An 18,606-nucleotide genomic window follows, 5' to 3' on the forward strand; every position below is an offset into this window, starting at 1 on the left:
CCCTTTGGCCCTTGAACAAGTTTTTAAATTCATCTCCAGTGTTCTTTTTCTACAGTGAAAATGACCTAGAGTAGATAGAGCCTTGGTGAGCATCTTCCTTCCAGAACTTCTCTCCCCTCTATTCTCTACTGCTTGAATACTGCTTTGCTCTGGCTGGATTCCTTGGGACTAAGGTTTCCAGACAAAATTCAGAAGTCCCAGTTAAACTTGAATTTCAGGAAAACAACAATTTAAAAAATATATAAGTATGCACCATATGATATTTGATCATTTAAATAAGTCCCAAATATTGCATGGAATACAATTGTACTAAAAATAATGCTATGAGAAATCCAAGTTTAACTGAGCATCTTGTATTTTGATCTGCCAAATCTCACAAACCATACTTAGGGCACAAATTCCACTCTACTCCCTTGGATCATTCCTGACCATTGCCAGATAATTGTCAGCCCCTCAGCCCACCATGGTGTTAGACTTCCGGTTTCTAAGTGGCCATGGGGCTTGTCAGGAAAGAGTGGCAGAGTTTGCAGCAAGCCCCAGGTGAAGTGCAACTACAGGGATCCCACCCTGATGGATCTGCCCCAACTTAGCGGCCAAGTGAACCTTCCGAGCATCTTCTAGTGACTTCTTGGTAAGTCATTCTCTGAGTGAACCACCAAGTCACTCTTGCTTCCTTTTCAGAGTCAGCCTACAGGTTTTTACCAGGTATTTGGGGGACCTTTTAATGGGCTATTTGGGAGGGAGGGACTCACTACTAGCTGGGCTGTGGTTGAAGTAGAAGATGCGTGGGTGGCTCAGTCCAAACATCTTTAGATCCTTACTGCCCCCCCCCGCCCCCACCGCTTCATGATTCCATCTCCTTTCTATCTCTCCACCAAAATTCCTATTGGTCTCACAATACTTTTTTTTTCTTTTAAAAGCATATATTTCATAGAAGAACTTTCATTTTCTAATAGAACAAATTCCAGTTGAAAAGTCTAACTGATCTACTATTAAATGTATCTCCATGCAGTTAGGTTAATATGGGATAAGCTATTGTGCCTTATAGCCAGACTAGCATATTTTTTATGTCAGGTTCATTGAAATAATTTATATACAATAAGTTTCCTTTTTCAGGTGTATAGTCCTATACATTTAGCTAACATACATAGAAGTGTAAACACTATCATAATCAAGCTCTAACAGCTACGCATCTAATTCTCAGCATGTTGAACTTTTTTTCTTTTTATCTATAATTGATCTGGAACTCCATCATGTCACTAAAACCTACTTCTCAAGGAAAAGATTCCTACAGTCACTTGCATCCTTCTGCACTTTCCAGGGAAAGCAGTAATGTATTTTCAAAAAGAAAATGGGCAGCGTTTAAGCATATGAACTAATCAATACTAATTACTTGATGAGCTGTAATTATACCAAGTCCAGCTTTGTCTCTGGCAAAACTGAAAAACAAAGCATCTATCATTATATTGGCTTTGTAAATGTTCTGGATGAATCCACCCCTCAGTCACTTACATAGAATGAAACAGAATGAACATACACACAAAAGCTTACAATGCTCTGCAGGGTCAGGGCAGGCCACCTGCTACAAACTTACAAGAGGAACATTTAACAACAGAGACATTCTTGTGATTTCCATTTTTTGATTTCCAAAAAGGACTGGCAATTATTTAAGGGACACCTTAACCAAAATAATTCAATATCTTTTCATGATAAAAAACTGTCAGCCGATTAGGTCCAGATGGAATGCACCTTCACATAGGAAAGCCTGCATAAAGCAAGCCCATAGTGAACACCATACCCAATGGTGAAAGGCCGAAAGCTTTTCCTCTAAGAAAAGGAGATCACCAATTTTAAGAACAGCTGGCCAATGATTTAACCTATGTTTGTTTTATCTGTAAAATTGGTGTACTCTTCATACATAACTTTGGGGTTATTAGAATTAAGTAAGTTGTCGTTACATGCTGGTAACTTCACCCGATACATGTGAAGCCTCATAGAAGTGTTACCTCTTAGCTTTATATTAACTGTCAGAGGTAGATGCCCACTGTGACAATGTTTAAATTCTTTGACAAGTAAATAACTATAAGCAGCATTTTATTGAAAATGATAATAGCAGCACTAATTTTTAAAAAATTTAATGAAAATAGCTTAATGAAAAATACCTTGGCAAAATTAGATTCCAGGCTCATGTGACACCCAAAATATACATTTACAAAGCGATTGAATAACAAATGGCACAGCTCCATTCTCATAATTGATATAAGAAATATCCCAAAAGTCAGGAGTGACTTTTTTGTCTATTACATGGGAAGACTCCCTCTTCAGGGAAAAGATGTCCAGGTAGCTGGTGATAAATGATCATATGAAGATGATACTACGATGGGAGGATAATACCCTTGACCACCTCAATCCACCAATTATTTCAAGTGTGGAAAAATCCCATCAGGGAGAGAACAGAAAACCTGACATCAAATTTCAGTTAAGAAAGTGATTATTTAAATTCTAGAATATGAATCTAATTTCCTTCTGCAATAATTAATCATATATGATACACATTGAATTATTTTTAGGAATCAACTTTACCGATTAATTAGGAAAGCCACACGAGTTAAAGTGTCTTCACACAAAAGGACTTTGTCCTGAGAGTATGTTAAATTTTAGACTCTGCACAAATTTAGTCTCTGGCACATTTAGATACTTCTCTCTATTCTTTACTTTTACTAAAAAATATTTAGAACATACTTCTCGAAGGTTCATATCAATTGGATCAAATTATTGTCATTGAGGACATTTTGTTCTACCGTATAAAACAGAAAATAAAATTTAAATGGATAGCATAAATTACCTAATAGTTAACATTAAATTAATAAGCTGTACCCCTAATGAATAAAAAAATGAAAAATATACCTTCCCTGAATCAGGACCTTCACTGAATTAGGGATTTTTAGGGATAAGATATCTAAGAAAAGATTTATACCAACTTTTTTTAACACAAAAAAAACAGTTTTTCCAACAAAATTCATGACACCAGTTCCAAGTCTCCATTCCTCCTTGAGGAGGAAACCCGTCTGACTTGAACTTAGTAAGCCTAGTTCTTCCGGTGTTGTCTCAAAGTCAGCAATAAAGGGACTGGGGTCCAATTTTATTTCATTTTCTGTAGAAACTGGTGTAAGCCACACTGATTTCCTAAAAAACAAAAACAAAAACAAAAAAACAAAAAAACCCCACAGGAGCAGATATTGTTGGTGTACTTGGTGCCTGGTCTCTTGGAGCTTATACTTGGGTCCAAGTTATTTTTTTACCACTATACCACCGTGGTTCTTTTGAGTACAGTGATTTAGGGATGTGGCACAGTGCCCATACCCTCTGGAGAGCAGGTGATTTGAAATGCTTGCTTTAGTAAAGTACCAAAGTGCCCAGTAAAATGGATTCAGACAAGTGGGTCCTAAGAACAGTAAGTAAAAGCTGTCAAAAGCTTAATCTGACCCAATGTAGTGGAGGCAAAGGGTGTGTGTGTGTGTCTAGTAGTAAAACGTATGCACCAGTAACCTCATTGTATATATTTGTTGGCCGGCTTTTCATTTTTCTCTAAGGAAGATGAGCTGCAAACAACATAGAAATCACTATCAAAGCAGAAATGCCAGAGTTATCATTACTGATCAGGTAGCCTATGGAGAGGCAATAGTTCCAGAGCATGATTTCAGAACATTTTATGTTACTCTAAGCATTAGCTAGTACGTAGGAACGAAAATGTGTGTGTGCACGTGTAAGTCTCTACAGAATCGAGTGTTCATGCCAGCTACTTTCCAGAGTATCACTAAATTCCTCAGTCTTAGATGTGCCTTATGAAAATAAGTTAAAAGAATATCAAGAGTATTTAACAATATGAGTGTACGTAATGTCACTGAACTTTACACCTAAAAATGGTTAAAATGATAAATTTCATCTTACGTATATTTTACCACAATAAAAAAAAAAAAAATACCAGGGGTGCCTGGGTGGCTCAGTCTTTTGAGCATCTGACTCTTGACTTCAGCTCAGGTCTTGATCTCAGGGTCATGAGTTCAAGCCCGGCACTGGGCTCCACACTGGACATGGAGTCTACTTAAAAAAAAAAAAAAAAATTCTCCCCTGCAAAAATACTGCACATTTACTCTGAGCTGTACCTTCTTTTTTTTTATGTCAACTATTTCCATATATTAAACAAGGATAACATTTTTTCCAAGATTTGTAACTAATAACACTCAATGTAAATATTACAGTGACAAGATTTGTAACTCATAACATTGAATGTAAATATTAAAGTGTTTCAGGATACATCATTCTACTTGGTCTCAAAGTTCATGTGGAGTCCCTTTGAGATTCAATGTCTCAGTTCCACAAAACTGCAAGCAAAGTGCATTTAATGCTTAGGTTGATAACCCTTTCCTTTCATGCATTTCCATGAGTTAGTATTAAAATGAAGAACTCATGTTCTCTTTTTAATCATTTACTCTATTAACATGGAATTAAACTGTGAGATGTATTAAAGCATTATGAAGGAGGAGATATTGAAAAATAGTCTCAGGCTTGATTCTTCCACTTATTAAGGTGATTCAGTATCTAATGATTCTGCTTTGTAGTTCAGTTGCTGCAAAATAACCTAGTTACACTAGATTGTATGTTTTGATTCTAAAATGAATATTACATTTAAAAATAAAAGTATTCAGTATTTTTAGAAATGCTAATTTTGTGTTTGGATGTATGCTTATGGGTGAATCAAGTCTAAAGTTCATGTTTCCCCAGAAGCATCTTTAAGTAAAGGTGAGGCAGATACATTCCAAAGAAGTCTGGTCTATTGGACTCACCTAGAAGCAGAACATTCCAAAGGGATCTTCTGATGGTCACAATGTAGATTCCTAGGGTTAAAGTACATCTCTGTTTGAAAAAGGAGAGTATCCTCTGAAACAACCTAGGGGAGCACAAAGTTTAAATAGAAGGTACTTCTAGTAATAGGGGAGGCATACACACATTTGAGTAGGAAGTAGAAAACATTTAAGATCTCAAAGTTGACTAATGTCACTTTTATGTATATACAAAGTTCTGACAATCCACTGGGACAGAAGAGGAGTATTACCTGTAAGAGCGTATAAATACCCCTTGTGCCTGGAAAAAAATCTCAGTAGTACATAGGAGCAAACCTAAACTGCCAATGAGAGCCATGTTTATGATTCATTAATGGAAGATTTTTTTTATTATGTTATGTTAGTCACCATACAGTACATCATTAGTTTTTGATGTAGTGATCCACGATTCATTGTTTGCGTATAACACCCAGTGCTCCATGCAGTACGTGCCCTCCTTAATACCCATCACCGGGCTAACCCATCCCTCCACCCCCTTCCCCTCCAGAAACCTCAGTTTGTTTCCCCGGAGTCCACAGTCTCTCATGGTTCATCTCTCCCTCCGATTTCCCCTCCCTTCATTTTTCCCTTTCTTCTCCTAATGTCCTCCATGCTATTCCTTATGTTCCACAAATAAGTGAAACCACATGATAATTGACTTTCTCTGCTTGACTTATTTCACTCAGCATAATGGAAGATTTCCAACAGTTCTTTTGAAAGGGAGGATCTGGAGTTCAAATAACAGAGTGGCTTAAAGCACAAGCTTTGGAGGGTAATCATCCTGGTTTGGCATCTACACAACATCACCCAGCTGTGTACCTTGGACAAATTGTAAAAGCGCCTTCTAGAGCTTCGTTCCGTTTCCTCATTTCTAATAAAGCCAACACCTTATTTGTGGGTGACTATTACAATTAGTCAGTGGCCCAAAATATCTCTGTTGTATGAATATAACTTGTTTAAATATGGGACTCCATGAAAAGAGAATATTACAGGATAATAATACAGTTGAAGATTTATGCCTAGAAGAATAAGTAACAGATTTTATCCCAGTGAAAATCTACTTGCTTATATGGACACACATCCCTAGAGCACAGGCAGCTCAAATGATCCAATGAATAGGACATATACCTTTCCAGGAACTGTGACCTTTCCCATTAGGAGTATCAAATGGAATTTAAAATTGTCTGCTAAGCTTTGGTGAAATACAAGCATAGCCTAAGGACAACTTAAAATCGGTTTCCTAACCAGTCTGGAAATGTGGATTCTCAGGTCCTGTGCACACAGATGGCCCAATGTCCACTGAATGATAAGTAAAGGAACTGTGTCGTCGTCTACCCATAAATTACGATAACCAGAAGCAAAATTTGTTCTTTAAAACAAAACAAAAAAGACAATAATTTTATTGCCAGGTATAAAGGTCTAAAAAAACTATTTAGAAGTTATTTTTATAAATAATCACTATTCTCACCTTTATCCTGATCCCACAGTCATGCACAGGGTATATAAAATCATATGCATATGTTTGTATCCGAGTCACAGGGCAACCCGATCCCAGATATAATTCATCAGCAAATATATACACACTGCCGCTGTACCCACATGGGCTAACCGAGATCATCACCCAGTCCATAGAACATCTTACTTCCACTGCAGAAAGAATCATAGGAGAAAGCGTCAGATACGTATTTATCTCAGGGAAGGATTCAAAGAATATTCAGCTATGCCCTTTGTGATTAAATAAAAAGTATTTCTTTCTCCGACAAAGATAATCAAGCCTTAAAAAACAGCATATAAAAGGTTTTCACATCACCATTAGTTTCCAAAATATCTTCATCATTATATCCTCAAATAACTAGACTTCAATTATTTCACAGGGAAGAAAATCGACACACAAGAATAAGAAAATCACAATCTTCTAGCCCCCTGCCTCTTCTTAAAGAAATTAGATCCCAAAGAGGGTGATGTATCTAGGGCTACACATAAGGGACAGAAGTAAGTTGCAATGCATTGGAATAGGAGCGATATATTCCCAGGAATGCTTTTTGGAGAGAAGGAAAAAGAGTGGGAGAGTACGATCCGTATCTGGAGCAACCAGAACCTGAGACGATCAGAGCCATAGAGGGAAGAATCTGAAGAGAAAAAATCCACTCAAGTTCTGTGAAAGTTTTTATGTAAAACCTATTCTTACCCTCTACATTGAAATCTTCAGTCAGTTAGGAATAATTACTATTTCTAATGGATTAATGTATCCTGTGGAAGTAAAAATGTGCTGGATTCTGACCAAGTGTGCCAGACAGATATTAACCAGAGTTTCTTAGGGGATGATCAAAGTTAAATTGCATGGGTCTTACTATTGTTCAGAAAGAAAATACAGATTTATTAGCTTTAGTGTTTAAAGAGGCATGATTAGGAGTTGGGGAAAAAAACTAGTAAGATTACAAAACTTCCAAATCAGAGAACAAAACAGAATGAAGGAGAAAAACAAATTTCAAACAATTTAGGAGAAGGTGAAAAAGCAGGAGGGGAAAGAGACAAAACACCAAAGCAAACAAGAAGGACAAAAAGCAACAAGATGGTTGCAATAAATGAATTGCAAGTATAGGTCAACAAGAAAAATAAATGTAAATGAACAAAAATACTTCAGGCCTAATGACCGACAGCCGAAAGAAGGAATAAATTATAAGGTATTTATATAATCAACTTCTATATAACACGGAAAATATATTATACATATAAAGTGATCTGAAAACAATTGTGAGAAAGAAGCAAGTCAAAGACAAGACAAACCTTATATGTCTATGGATACAAAGTTCCAGTGAGAGAGAAGCATTTTTTAAAAAGATTTTTTCCAAACAGAGACTATTCATAGATAGCTAGGACCTGCCCTACACTTATTAAGGCGTGAGAATCAAAACCCAATATGGACTCTACATCTCAACCGATACAGCTTCCTCATGTTCTGCAAAAGTGAAAGTCACTGGGTTTAAATCTTATCCTCCTATTTTGACATTAATAGAAATAACTCAAACACAACCTGTCATCAAAGCTAGGATAAATATATTAAACATGGATTTCATTTCTTAATTGTCTTTATTTCACAGCTGCAGGGGCACCTGGGTGACTCAGTTGGTTAAGCGTCTGCCTTCAGCTCAGGTCATGATCCCAGGGTCCTGGGATCGAGTCCCATGTCGGGCTCTTTGCTCCGTGGGGAGTCTGCTTCTCCCTCTGCCCCTCCTCCCACTTGTTCTCTCAATCTCTCTCTAAGAAATAAATAAAACCTTTAAAAAATTATATATATGTTCACAGATGCACAGAACCCAGTAAGTGTTGAATATATATAATTTGAATTGTAGTCCTCGTTGATAGTACCACCCGCATGCAGCAGTTCCCCTTTACCAAGTGAAAGTCTGACTGGCCATCCAACCTTTAGGAAGGCAGCCTTCTTACAGCTGGCTGGACAGGGCTTGAATCCTGTAGATACCCAATTATTAGATTTTTTAAAAACTCGTTAAAACTGCAATGCAATTTATTCATGAATCAGTGAAGGCCACCAAAACTGGAGACTCACAGTCGGGTTGAACATTAAGTTCTGGCAATTTGACTGAGTGTGCTCAGAGCCTCAGATCACTATGTGGAAGTGGGCCAAACTGGTTCCAGTGAACGTGCACCCAAGGTGGCAATTCTAGCCAGTTACTGGAAAGTTAAGCTGCAATGGTTTGAGATGACATTTAAGACGAATTTCCTATACTCTCAAAGGTCTCCTAGTTACTATATGTGTTCCAGAGATAGCCACAACCAAAGCACTTATGTGTCAATTCTCTCCTTGGAGTCTAATAAAACCTGGAAGTAGATAAAGCAGTATCCTCTTATTCCATAAATAAGTAATTCAGTCACTGCTGAAGTCTGATCAATGCCTCCTATCCCCCACCAGCACATCTTTAAAGACAGAAGGAAAAAAAAGGGGGGCAAAGCAACAGTAGAAGTACATTCAGTAATACTCAGGTCTGATGATGATTAGCCATTGTCTTCTGCAGAAAGGGCATAAAGTGATGAGTGAATTGGTAAGGGGCTCCGAGTCGAAAGCCTTGCTTAAAGGCTGCCTTTGGAAGACATATGTAAACAGACCTGTGGTCAGAAAAATTATTAGGAAGCAAGATTTCCTTCCTAAAGCAATTAGGATAATACGTCATGGATGTTTTCCATTATTCATGCCAATCTCAATAATATACCATATGCCAAACATTATAACTGGCGTTTGCATATCATCGAAAAATTAAATTTCCTGTGCCATTAAGCACAAACCATACACGTGATTGACTTTGACCATCTTCTCTTCACGGATTTACTTAGTAAACTGCCCCTCTATGGTAGCTGTAGAAATACTAGGAGCTGGAGGAGGATTTTCGCACAGCAAAGCTCATTAAATTATCTCCCAGTAGATGAATCTTGCATCAGTTTAGGAATTGACAGCAGGTAGTTGTTGAAGAAATAGTCAAACAAGTGTCTTTAAAAATGACCATCTGCCATCAATATTTTGTATCTCCTACTTCTCACAAATCAGTCTAACATGACTCTGAGCAAAGCCAGAGGGACTAATTGTCTATTATCCTCTTTCCTGTAGGACTGGCACTCACTTATACGTCCATTACAAATTAATAATAGAAAGTCAGGAACACACAATGAAAAGAGTAGAGTTTCAAGCCTTGACTGGCAAAGCTCCCAAAACGGTAACAGAACCAGGAGACCTTGGAATACATTCAGGATATTCTTAAATGCTTTGGAGGATCAAAATCTTCCTACCGTGAAAAAATATTCATATGTCACGAGTAAGAGATTCCAACTATTTAAGCCTGTAGGTTTTTGGTTCTTTACAAATAAATCATCAAGAAAGTAAGAAAATTCAGGGAGAGGTTTTGGGGGGAAAGTGGCATTGGAGAAGGCAGGTGTTCTACATCAGTGACAGCAAGCTCCAAATTGCTCCATGTGTTTGAAATATTATCCTAGCGTCACCTAGATAAGATTCTCAGGAAGATCCTTCCCAAAGGAAAAAAAGAGTTCTGACAGTTTAAAGATATTCAAAAGGTAAGTGGACATGGACCTACAGCAAGTCTGGGTTTCTGGTTTCATTTTTTTTCATGCTACATTAGAGTCATTTCAGTCTGACATTATGAGGTCATGTCTCAAGTGGCTGAGAAATTATTTGAGGGAAAGCCTGAGGAGCACCTGTAGTTGCTACACAAATTGGCTGAAGTAGAATCTTCCTTGGACCCCAGCATCATGGATCACAGCCAGGCATCAATGCCCTCCTACCCTGACCCCAGATGGCCCTGACACCCTGTGCCCCCCAACCCCAAATGGTCCCAACACATTTGAGCTCCCCACCACAGATGGTCCCGGTGCCCTGGGCCCCCCACCCCAGATAACCTCAGTATGTTGACTCAAGTCTTCTTGGCCCAAAAGTATTTCTCTTCTACCTAATTGTAAGATCCAATCTCTTCCAGAGGAGAGTCCCTGCATGGAAAGTGATCATAACCCTTCCAAGGAAGTGTTCTCCAGAACTGGCTATTTACCATAGATGCTCTCGGTGCAAGGCCAAATCAAGACAGCAAGGAGCGTCCAGACCCCTAAAGCCACAGAGACCTTCATCTGAGCAGACCCCCAGCCAGCACTTCTCAGGAAACAGGAAGTGGGGCCGGCCGTAAGTGAATTTATACGGCATCCCACTCTCAGCTGCCTTCATTTTCCTACTGATTTAGAGAGCCCATGGGGTGCTCGTGCAGTGTCAACCACCTAAAATCTGCGACTCTCCAGATTCCCCAAATGCTGAATCTCCAAGAAACATATCAGGCAAAGAGTGCTGTTTGATGAGGGTGCTTGCATGAGGCCTGTTGAGATGGCCTAGGAGGCTGGGATGGCCCACAACACTGCCAATAAATGCTCAATTGTAGGAACCTGTTTCCACTAGGTGATTTTTTTTTTTTTTCAGGTGTCCTTCTAATAAGCAGAACAGCCTAAATCATATATATATGAAATCCAAAGACGTTTACTTATTCTTTTCTTTGGGTTTGGCTGGAAGAATCAGCAGCAGAGATACTAAAGTGACTTGCCCAGAAACAAAAAACCCCAGGAGGAGACAGGGACCTAAAGAAAACCATCTTTCTGGCATTAAGTAAATCCACAAATCCATCTTTGCTGATTCTTCCATAAATTAATGTTTTAGTTACGTTAGTGAGGTCAAGCCTTAAAAGTATTTGCTTATAACACAAGAGAACAATAATTTTTTCATGCTGGGAAGATTTCTCAGAAGAGAAACATATATATATATATATCATCATATATTTTGTCCCCTTGTGTTTATATGTATATGCATATGTATATATAATTATTTATGCATAATAGATATATTCAATCCAGTACTCAGAATAAAAGTTCCAGCTAAGCATTTTTATTGCATTTTCTAAAAATGTCAGTTGTGACAAGAATGTGACAGTGTAATTTTAAAGTGAACTTGGAAATCAAGGTTCACAGTAAATAAAATTCCAAGCATCTGAATTGAAGGCCTATTACTGGTTTTCATGACAACTAAATTATATTCTCAATGTTACAATCTGCTGTCAAATAAGTACATGAACAGGGCTTCCTTATGTGTCGTGAAAAGGACTTTTGTTCCCAACATCCCATTCTCTCGGGGACAAGGAGATCCCTCAAGTCGTGACCTGCATGGTGTTCTGTCTGCATCCGGAAAGCTGGAGAACTCAGCCACCAGCTACAAAAAGGAAGAGAGTTGAAGAAAGACAAAGACAAGTCCACGTTATTATTTTCTTTTTGTCTCATTTTCTTTTTTAACTTTCTCCTGATGTTGACATTTCTATGATCTAAAATCCATAAGCGGGGCACCTGGGTGGCTCAGTCATTCAGCGTCTGCCTTCGGCTCAGGTCATGGTCCCAGGGTCCTGGGATCGAGCCCCGCATCGGGCTCCCTGCTCAGCGGGAAGCCTGCTTCTCCCTCTCCCACTCCCCCTGCTTGTGTTCCCTCTCTCGCTGTGTCTCTCTCTGTCAAATAAATAAATAAAATCTTTAAAAAATAAATAAACTTAAACTCATAATCTTTACATTTATCTTTTAAATCATTCCAGGGCTGCCTGGGTGGTTCATTCTGTTAAGTGTCTGCCTTCTGCTCAGGTCATGATCTCCGGGTCCTGGGATCGAGCCCTGCATTGGGCTCCCTGCCCAGCAGGGGGTCTGCTTCTCCCTCTGCCCCTCCCCTTGCTTATGCTTTCTCTCTCTCTCCCTCTCTCTCTCAAATAAATAAATGAAATCTTTAAGAAATATAATTTTAAATCATTCCAATATAAACATCTAGTATTGTTCCAGAAGGCACCAGAGTCCACTGGTGAAGAGCTTAACCTCTGGAATCATAGACCAGTTTCTCCACTCTCAGTTTATGCAAATTTGGGAAAGTTAAACAAGCTAAGGCTCACATTCATACTCTGTAAAAAGGAGGTAATAATACTATTTCCCTTGTAAGTTTATTGTGAATATTAAAAGAGAAAACAAACGTAAGCAGTCTAGCCAGAGTTAATAGTGTGCAAGAAATACATATAAAAACAAAGTAGGGGTGCCTGGGTGGCTCAGTCTGTTGAGCATCCTACTCTCAATTTCAGCTCAAGTCGTGGGATTGAACCCAGCTTAGTTCTTGAGAACGAAGATTCTCTTTCTCCCTCCCTCTGCCCCTCCCCTCCCCAGCTCATGCACTCTCTCTCAAAACACACACACACACACTAATGTAAATAGTGTACAAAAGTACATATGGTCTCCTCAAACTTAAGCACAGTGAGTTCAGGTTTCATACAGTTTCCCAAGGAAACGTTATAGACCAGAACAGAGTGGGATGATATATTCAAAGTGCTGAAAGACAAAAACTGAAGGTTTGCTGCATTTGTTACTCCCAAAGGACTTCTCGAATTATTATGCTGAATTATAATTTTCAAAGATGCTGGATTCAATACCACAGTGTTTCAATACTATACATTTCTGAATCTGTTCCATAAGCAATATTTTTCTATACATATATATTCATACATGGGACAACAGTTTTGGAATCTGCTATTGTGGCCAGTGACTACAAATTGAAAAGGTTATCTGCCACCTTTTTATTTTTTTTAAGACTTTAGGATTGCTTATGAAATGTGAGAATTTTCATTTGTTTACACTTAGAAAAACTTGCTTGAATATATCCTATTCCAACACCATTTTACTAGTAAAAATGTGATGACTTCTAAGTTCTCTGTCTCTTTAGACTTTGTCTCATGACTACACCTGCCAACATTTTACTTAAAAAGTATTCATCGAAACCTCAAAAAAAAAGAATTTTTAATTTCCTCTATATTAATTTGTTATTATTTATCTGGTTTCTTTTTCTTTTTAACCTGAGTTCCATTTAATTGATTTATTTCCTTTTATCTATGCAGTTAATTCTCTAGCAAGGTGGAAGCTCCTATATATTTAATTCTTTGGAAGTTTTATTTTATTTTTATTTTTTTTAAAGTTTACAAGACTACCTCTGCGTCAGGGTCTCCAAAACCATCCCCAGTTTTGATGATTTGCTAGGAGGACTCAGCATATAGTCATATCATAGCATAGTCATATCACACTATGATTTAATATAGCAAAAGGATCCAGAGCAAAGGAAAGGTGCATGGGGCAGAGTCCAAAGGACACCAGGTGCAAGCTTCCAAGGGTTGTCTCTCAGTGGAGGCCCACAAGATGTGCTTAATTCTTCCTGCAGTGAGTTGTGGCGACATGCAAAATGTTGTCTACCAAGGAAGGTCATTATAGATTCAGCATTCAGGGTGTTCATCGGGGGCCAATCACATAAGCATCCTCTGCCTAGCACATACCAAAATTTCATATTCTCTGAAGGAAAACAAGTGTCGAACATATAGTTTGCACAAATAGTTTAGGCACAAGGAGCCTCTGTCATCAGAGTGGCGGGAACTCTCCCCAAATCAAAATCCCAGACGCCAGCCTTGCAAGCAGGCCTTTCTTAGTATAGCGGTCTCAAGCCTGCTATTTTTAAATCTATTCTGGGCATCTGTGAATTGTCAAGATGGGGAGTCCTATGTTCTTCTATCATCGAGTTAATTCGTATCTGCATAGGCAGAATTCTAAAGATCTTTCTATAATTGATTCAATCAAACATTAACCGACATACTGCTGTCAGGGATTTACAGAGATAATTAAGATGAAGGACTTTAAAATAGGGAGATTAACCTGGATTTTCTGAGTGACCCAATCTAACTACATAAATCCCTTAAGCAGAGAACTTTCTCTGGCTGGAAGCAAAAGAGATATCACCTCAGAAGGGGATGTCAGTAAGATCTGGGGACTGTGAGGAATTCAACCCGCCATCATTGTCTTTGAAAGGGTCCACGAGGGAAGGAATATGCAAGGTCTCTAGTGACCTCCAGCCAGCAGCCAGCAAAGGAAACAGACTTTAGTCCCACAACTACATGAAATCAAATGCTGCCGACATCCTAGATTAGCCTGCAGACAGGGCCTCTCCAAGAGCCTCCAGAAGAAACAGCCCCGCTGACAACTTGATTTGAACTTGGTGAGACTCCAAGCAGAGCACCCAGGTGAACCATGTGGTGCCTACACTCCAACCATAAAAAGTGTGGGATAATAGATGGGTGTCATCTTCAGGTGCTAAGTTTGTGGTAATTAGTTACAACTGCAGCAAAAAACTAATACACAATCTGTATTCTCTTACAGGGAATTTACTACATTTTTCCAATGTTTTGTGATAATTTGGGATTTTATTTCTAGATTTTATATTCCAGTATGAAATTTAGGCCAAAGAATAAATTTTGCTGATATTCTTGACCTTTAACACTTATTTGCATTTACCTTTTTTGAGCATATATTTTAATAATTCTTTAGAGGGGACCTATACGTTATTTATTGTAATCCTTATTTTGTTTTCTTGTTGATCTTTCTCACATGTTTAGAGGATGTCTAAGGTTAAAAATGTTTAAGATTATATATTTTTCTTAATCTCCTTTTTTGCCTTTCATAGATGAATTCTAGTTAGCCTGAATATAGGAGGGAAATGATTAAAGTAAAATTTTATCAGAATTTTAATATTGTTATTCCATACAGCTCTAGCACCCAAGTTTGCAGATAATTCTTATACAACTTAATAACTTTTGTAATGTGTGTTTGCTGCAAATTTGAGAATATTCGGTTTATCTATAAATGCAAGAAAACCAGAAAGTGGTCAAAATTCATAAGACATGAGCAAGCAAGAAGTTTGTGAAACATAGTGGGAATTAATAGGCTGAGTTACCTAACCAGAGGTTGTATGGTATAGTACATGCTGGAAGGCTGGTTTGTACAAGCACATCCTGAATGCCCCTGTTAATCACTATCTTGAGAATGTAGAGATCCTGTCTTCCCTCTATATTCCATCAAGCAGAATGTGCAAAAGAACATGTTCAGCGTTCAAGGTCAGGGACTCCCAGGGTGGCCAACGCAGAGTGTCTGCCTTGTAAGGAAGTGTCCAGATGGCAGGACTTGACCTCCTTGGAATAGAGGCCATGCAGGGAGGGGAAAGCCTACAAAGAGTTGCTAGGCTAAGTTGCTACGTAGATCCCAACAGCAGATGCTTTATCCAATTCACTCTCCTGGAACCTTGTATGTAAGTTCTCCCAATAAACCTTTGTCTTCTTAGTCTCTGTCTCCAGATCTTTTCTTCACCCTCACCAGGCCATCACCCACCTTTGGCTTAAAGTCTGCCTGGGGGAGCAGCACAGAGGCATGACAAGGATGGATGGAATAAACAGAAAATGCAGTGGAATAAAGAAGAATGAACCTGACATTCATTGTATTAGCAGGTTATTGATCACCAGTGTTAACCTTAAAAATAAAACTGCCAGTTATTTTACCAGCAAAAGATGGGTTTATTCAGGAATAGCAGAGAACTGCAATCCAGGACAAGAAAGAATGCAAAACTGTAGGCAAGTCTGGAGAACAAAGGAGAGGAACACTCTTTTATAGAGGAAGAGGGGCAGTTGGGAAGGCTGCTATACACAAGTCCATTGGAGTAACCTGGGAGTTCCAAGCACAGTGAGTTTTTATTGGCTGAGTTGTGACTGTCTCCTTGGCAGGACTATTGCTGGGGCAGGAGAAGTATCTTTCTGCCCCCTGCTGGGATAGTAACACTCATAGTAGCTAAAGTGATTAATGCAATGTTGCAAGGTCTCTCTCTTCCTGTTGGATTTGCAATTGACAAGGAGTGGCAGGGCATGAGACTTTCCCCTGGTGAAGCTCCCAGCTCCATTTTAGTGAGATTTCCCTGCATGGATTTTCATACCAGGTTATTAAAAGACAAACCCCCAAAGTCAACAGCTATATTAGTATGTTAAAAAAAAAAAGCAGCCCCACTGCTTGAAATTATCACCTTCCAAAATTCCCTGTTTCTCTTACAATCATTAAGACTATTAATCAACACAAAAAGCATGAGGAGCCCTCCTAATATGTCAGAAATCTTCCTTGCTTCAGATCTCAAACCAAGGTACCACAGGAAAAAGAAATCAAGGGGGTGAGCCTCTTCAAGTGTTTTGTAAATCTCTTGCCTCTTCAGCTGTGGGTGGTGATCTAGCATTCTAGAAAATACCCTCAGCACAGTTTTGGCTTTTCCTTCTTATAGCTAAAGTTTTTATAATTCTAAGCAAGAAAGAAAATCAGAGGGGCGAATGTGAGAAGTGGTTCTAGACTATACCCCCACACACCAGTTGTGTCTTCCCCAAACACATGGATGTGTCTGAAATTGTGTATCACCTAATAGTTGATACGTGTCGATTGGACTGTTAAAGCAGGACTTTGCAAGATGCTTTGAGGGATCCTAGTGGGTGATACAGAAAAATCCCTTATGAATTTATTGAAAATATTGCATTTTATATTTACTCTGGATTCTCATGAAAAGAAGGCAGTTTCCCTGATTCAGACCCAGTAAAACTGGGACAAGAAGTGCTCATCTGTACTTGTAACCAGCTCGAGGAGATTCTGACAAACTCACACAATCATGGTCTAAGTTTGGAAAAACATTGCTTTCTAATTTTGCCCTACAAAAGGCATCTTATTATGAATGTACATCCTTAGGGTGCTGAAGAAAGGTGCTCAGAGAGCATTTTTGTCCAACTAAACCCAGTGCAAAATCTTGAGACAAAGGGGTTGTGGATACGGATAACAATGTGACCTGGTTCCATATTTTGGCAAAAGCCAACCTTTAAAAAGCTCCATTTCAAAAGTAAATGCTTAATAAATTACCATTAGAAATTATATAGTATGTCACATGGATTGCCTCAGCTTCTAAAGGCAGGATAATTGCTGGTGAGCATTGTCAAATTTAGCTATAGGAATCTCCAGGATTATGAATCAATATAACAAAGGACAAGCAAAAGAGTACACCTGTCATCATCAAAAACCTCAAGACTAAGTCCTTTCTACAAAATATTTTTACTGAATTTTAAGTACCTCAAAATCAACAGGAATTTATTTTAGGGTGTCTATTGCTTAAATTATATTTGGGCATGAGAGCCTCACAGCAGATTAAATATGCAATTCCTATTTGTGAATTATACTTCAATGTAGCTGAAAAAATCCTTCTCTTTTAAAACTTGGGGAAAAAAGAACCTGAATTTTAACAATATCCCCAAGTGATGTGCATGCATTTTAAAGTTTGAGAAGCAACTGCACAATGAATGGATAAGAGCATCAAATTGGGTTTAAATGCTGAGTGCGCCCCTTACTAGCTCTATAATCTTAGACTGGTTACTTAACTCCAAACTCTGAGTTCTTCATCCGTAACATGGTGACAATAACAGCTCTGAGGGTGGTGTGAGGATTATGTAAGATTATACTCAATATCTGGCACATTGTATGCACTCAAAAAATGGTGCTAAATGTGTACAACTCTTGTCATTGTCCTAGTTGGAAGCATTTTTTTCCCATGTGGACCACTGTGGTAACTTCCTGCCTGCTTTTCTAGTCTTAGCCTATCCCCATTCATCCCATCATATACTCCAGTGCCAGTTCTTTCCACTAGCAAAGATCTGATTGTGATACTCTCCTCAAAAAGCTTCAGGACATCTCATTGCATTTATACGCCCCTCACTGTAATCGTAAGCCAAACTTCTTTGCATGAAATCCACAGCCTCATACTCAATGAGCCCAGTCCAGACAGAATGATATGGTGGACAGAAGGAACACCTGAGTCAGGAGCTTCAAAATTTTGTCCTTGTTTTAACAATATTGAGCTGTTTGACTGTTTACTCTCTTCAGGCTCCAATTTCCTAATCCATACAATTAAGTAATTTGGTTAACAGTTTTACCAAGGTCTTTTACACCTAGCAATGGATGAGGCTGGCACTTAAACCTACTCTATGGACACACCAGGAATAATTTAATAAAATGGCATAATACAAAACCAACATACAAAAATCAGTGGCATTTCTATACACTAACAAACCATCTGGAAAGGAAATCAAGAAAACAATCTCATTTCCAATACCAATTAACAGACTAAAATAGAAAGTCATTGTCATATCCAAGGTTATGAAAATTTACCACTATGTTTTAAGAATTTTATATTTTTAGCTCTCACATTTAGGTCTTTGCTACCTTTTGAATTAACTTTTGTATATGGTGAGCAGTAGGATTC

The 18,606-nt window shown here is 38.4% G+C and overlaps 1 protein-coding gene across 1 annotated transcript; it reads right to left on the bottom strand.

The window, feature by feature from the left end:
• Window positions 1-2,727: 2,727 nt before the first annotated feature.
• On the bottom strand, window positions 2,728-10,529 carry OOSP2 (oocyte secreted protein 2). Its single transcript, XM_036110658.2, has 4 exons — window positions 10,454-10,529; window positions 6,352-6,530; window positions 4,848-4,951; window positions 2,728-3,186 (listed from the first exon to the last, which is right to left on the bottom strand). The coding sequence occupies exons 1-4, from the start codon at window positions 10,527-10,529 to the stop codon at window positions 2,880-2,882; spliced, it is 666 nt and encodes a 221-aa protein (XP_035966551.2). The 3' UTR covers window positions 2,728-2,879.
• Window positions 10,530-18,606: the final 8,077 nt, after the last annotated feature.

This window comes from Halichoerus grypus, chromosome 11 (assembly GCF_964656455.1).
Source record: "Halichoerus grypus chromosome 11, mHalGry1.hap1.1, whole genome shotgun sequence".
Lineage (NCBI taxonomy): Eukaryota > Metazoa > Chordata > Mammalia > Carnivora > Phocidae > Halichoerus > Halichoerus grypus.

Excerpts from the sequence above, each read along its gene's own strand:
- OOSP2 (XM_036110658.2), bottom strand. The coding sequence starts at position 10,529 with ATGAAGGTCTCTGTGGCTTTAGGGGTCTGGACGCTCCTTGCTGTCTTG. Across the intron at positions 6,531-10,453 it reads TTGCACCGAGAGCATCTATG|TGGAAGTAAGATGTTCTATG; the intron begins GTAAATAGCCAG and ends TTCTTTCTGCAG. Across the intron at positions 3,187-4,847 it reads TTGGAATGTTCTGCTTCTAG|GAAATCAGTGTGGCTTACAC; the intron begins GTGAGTCCAATA and ends TTTGTTTTTTAG.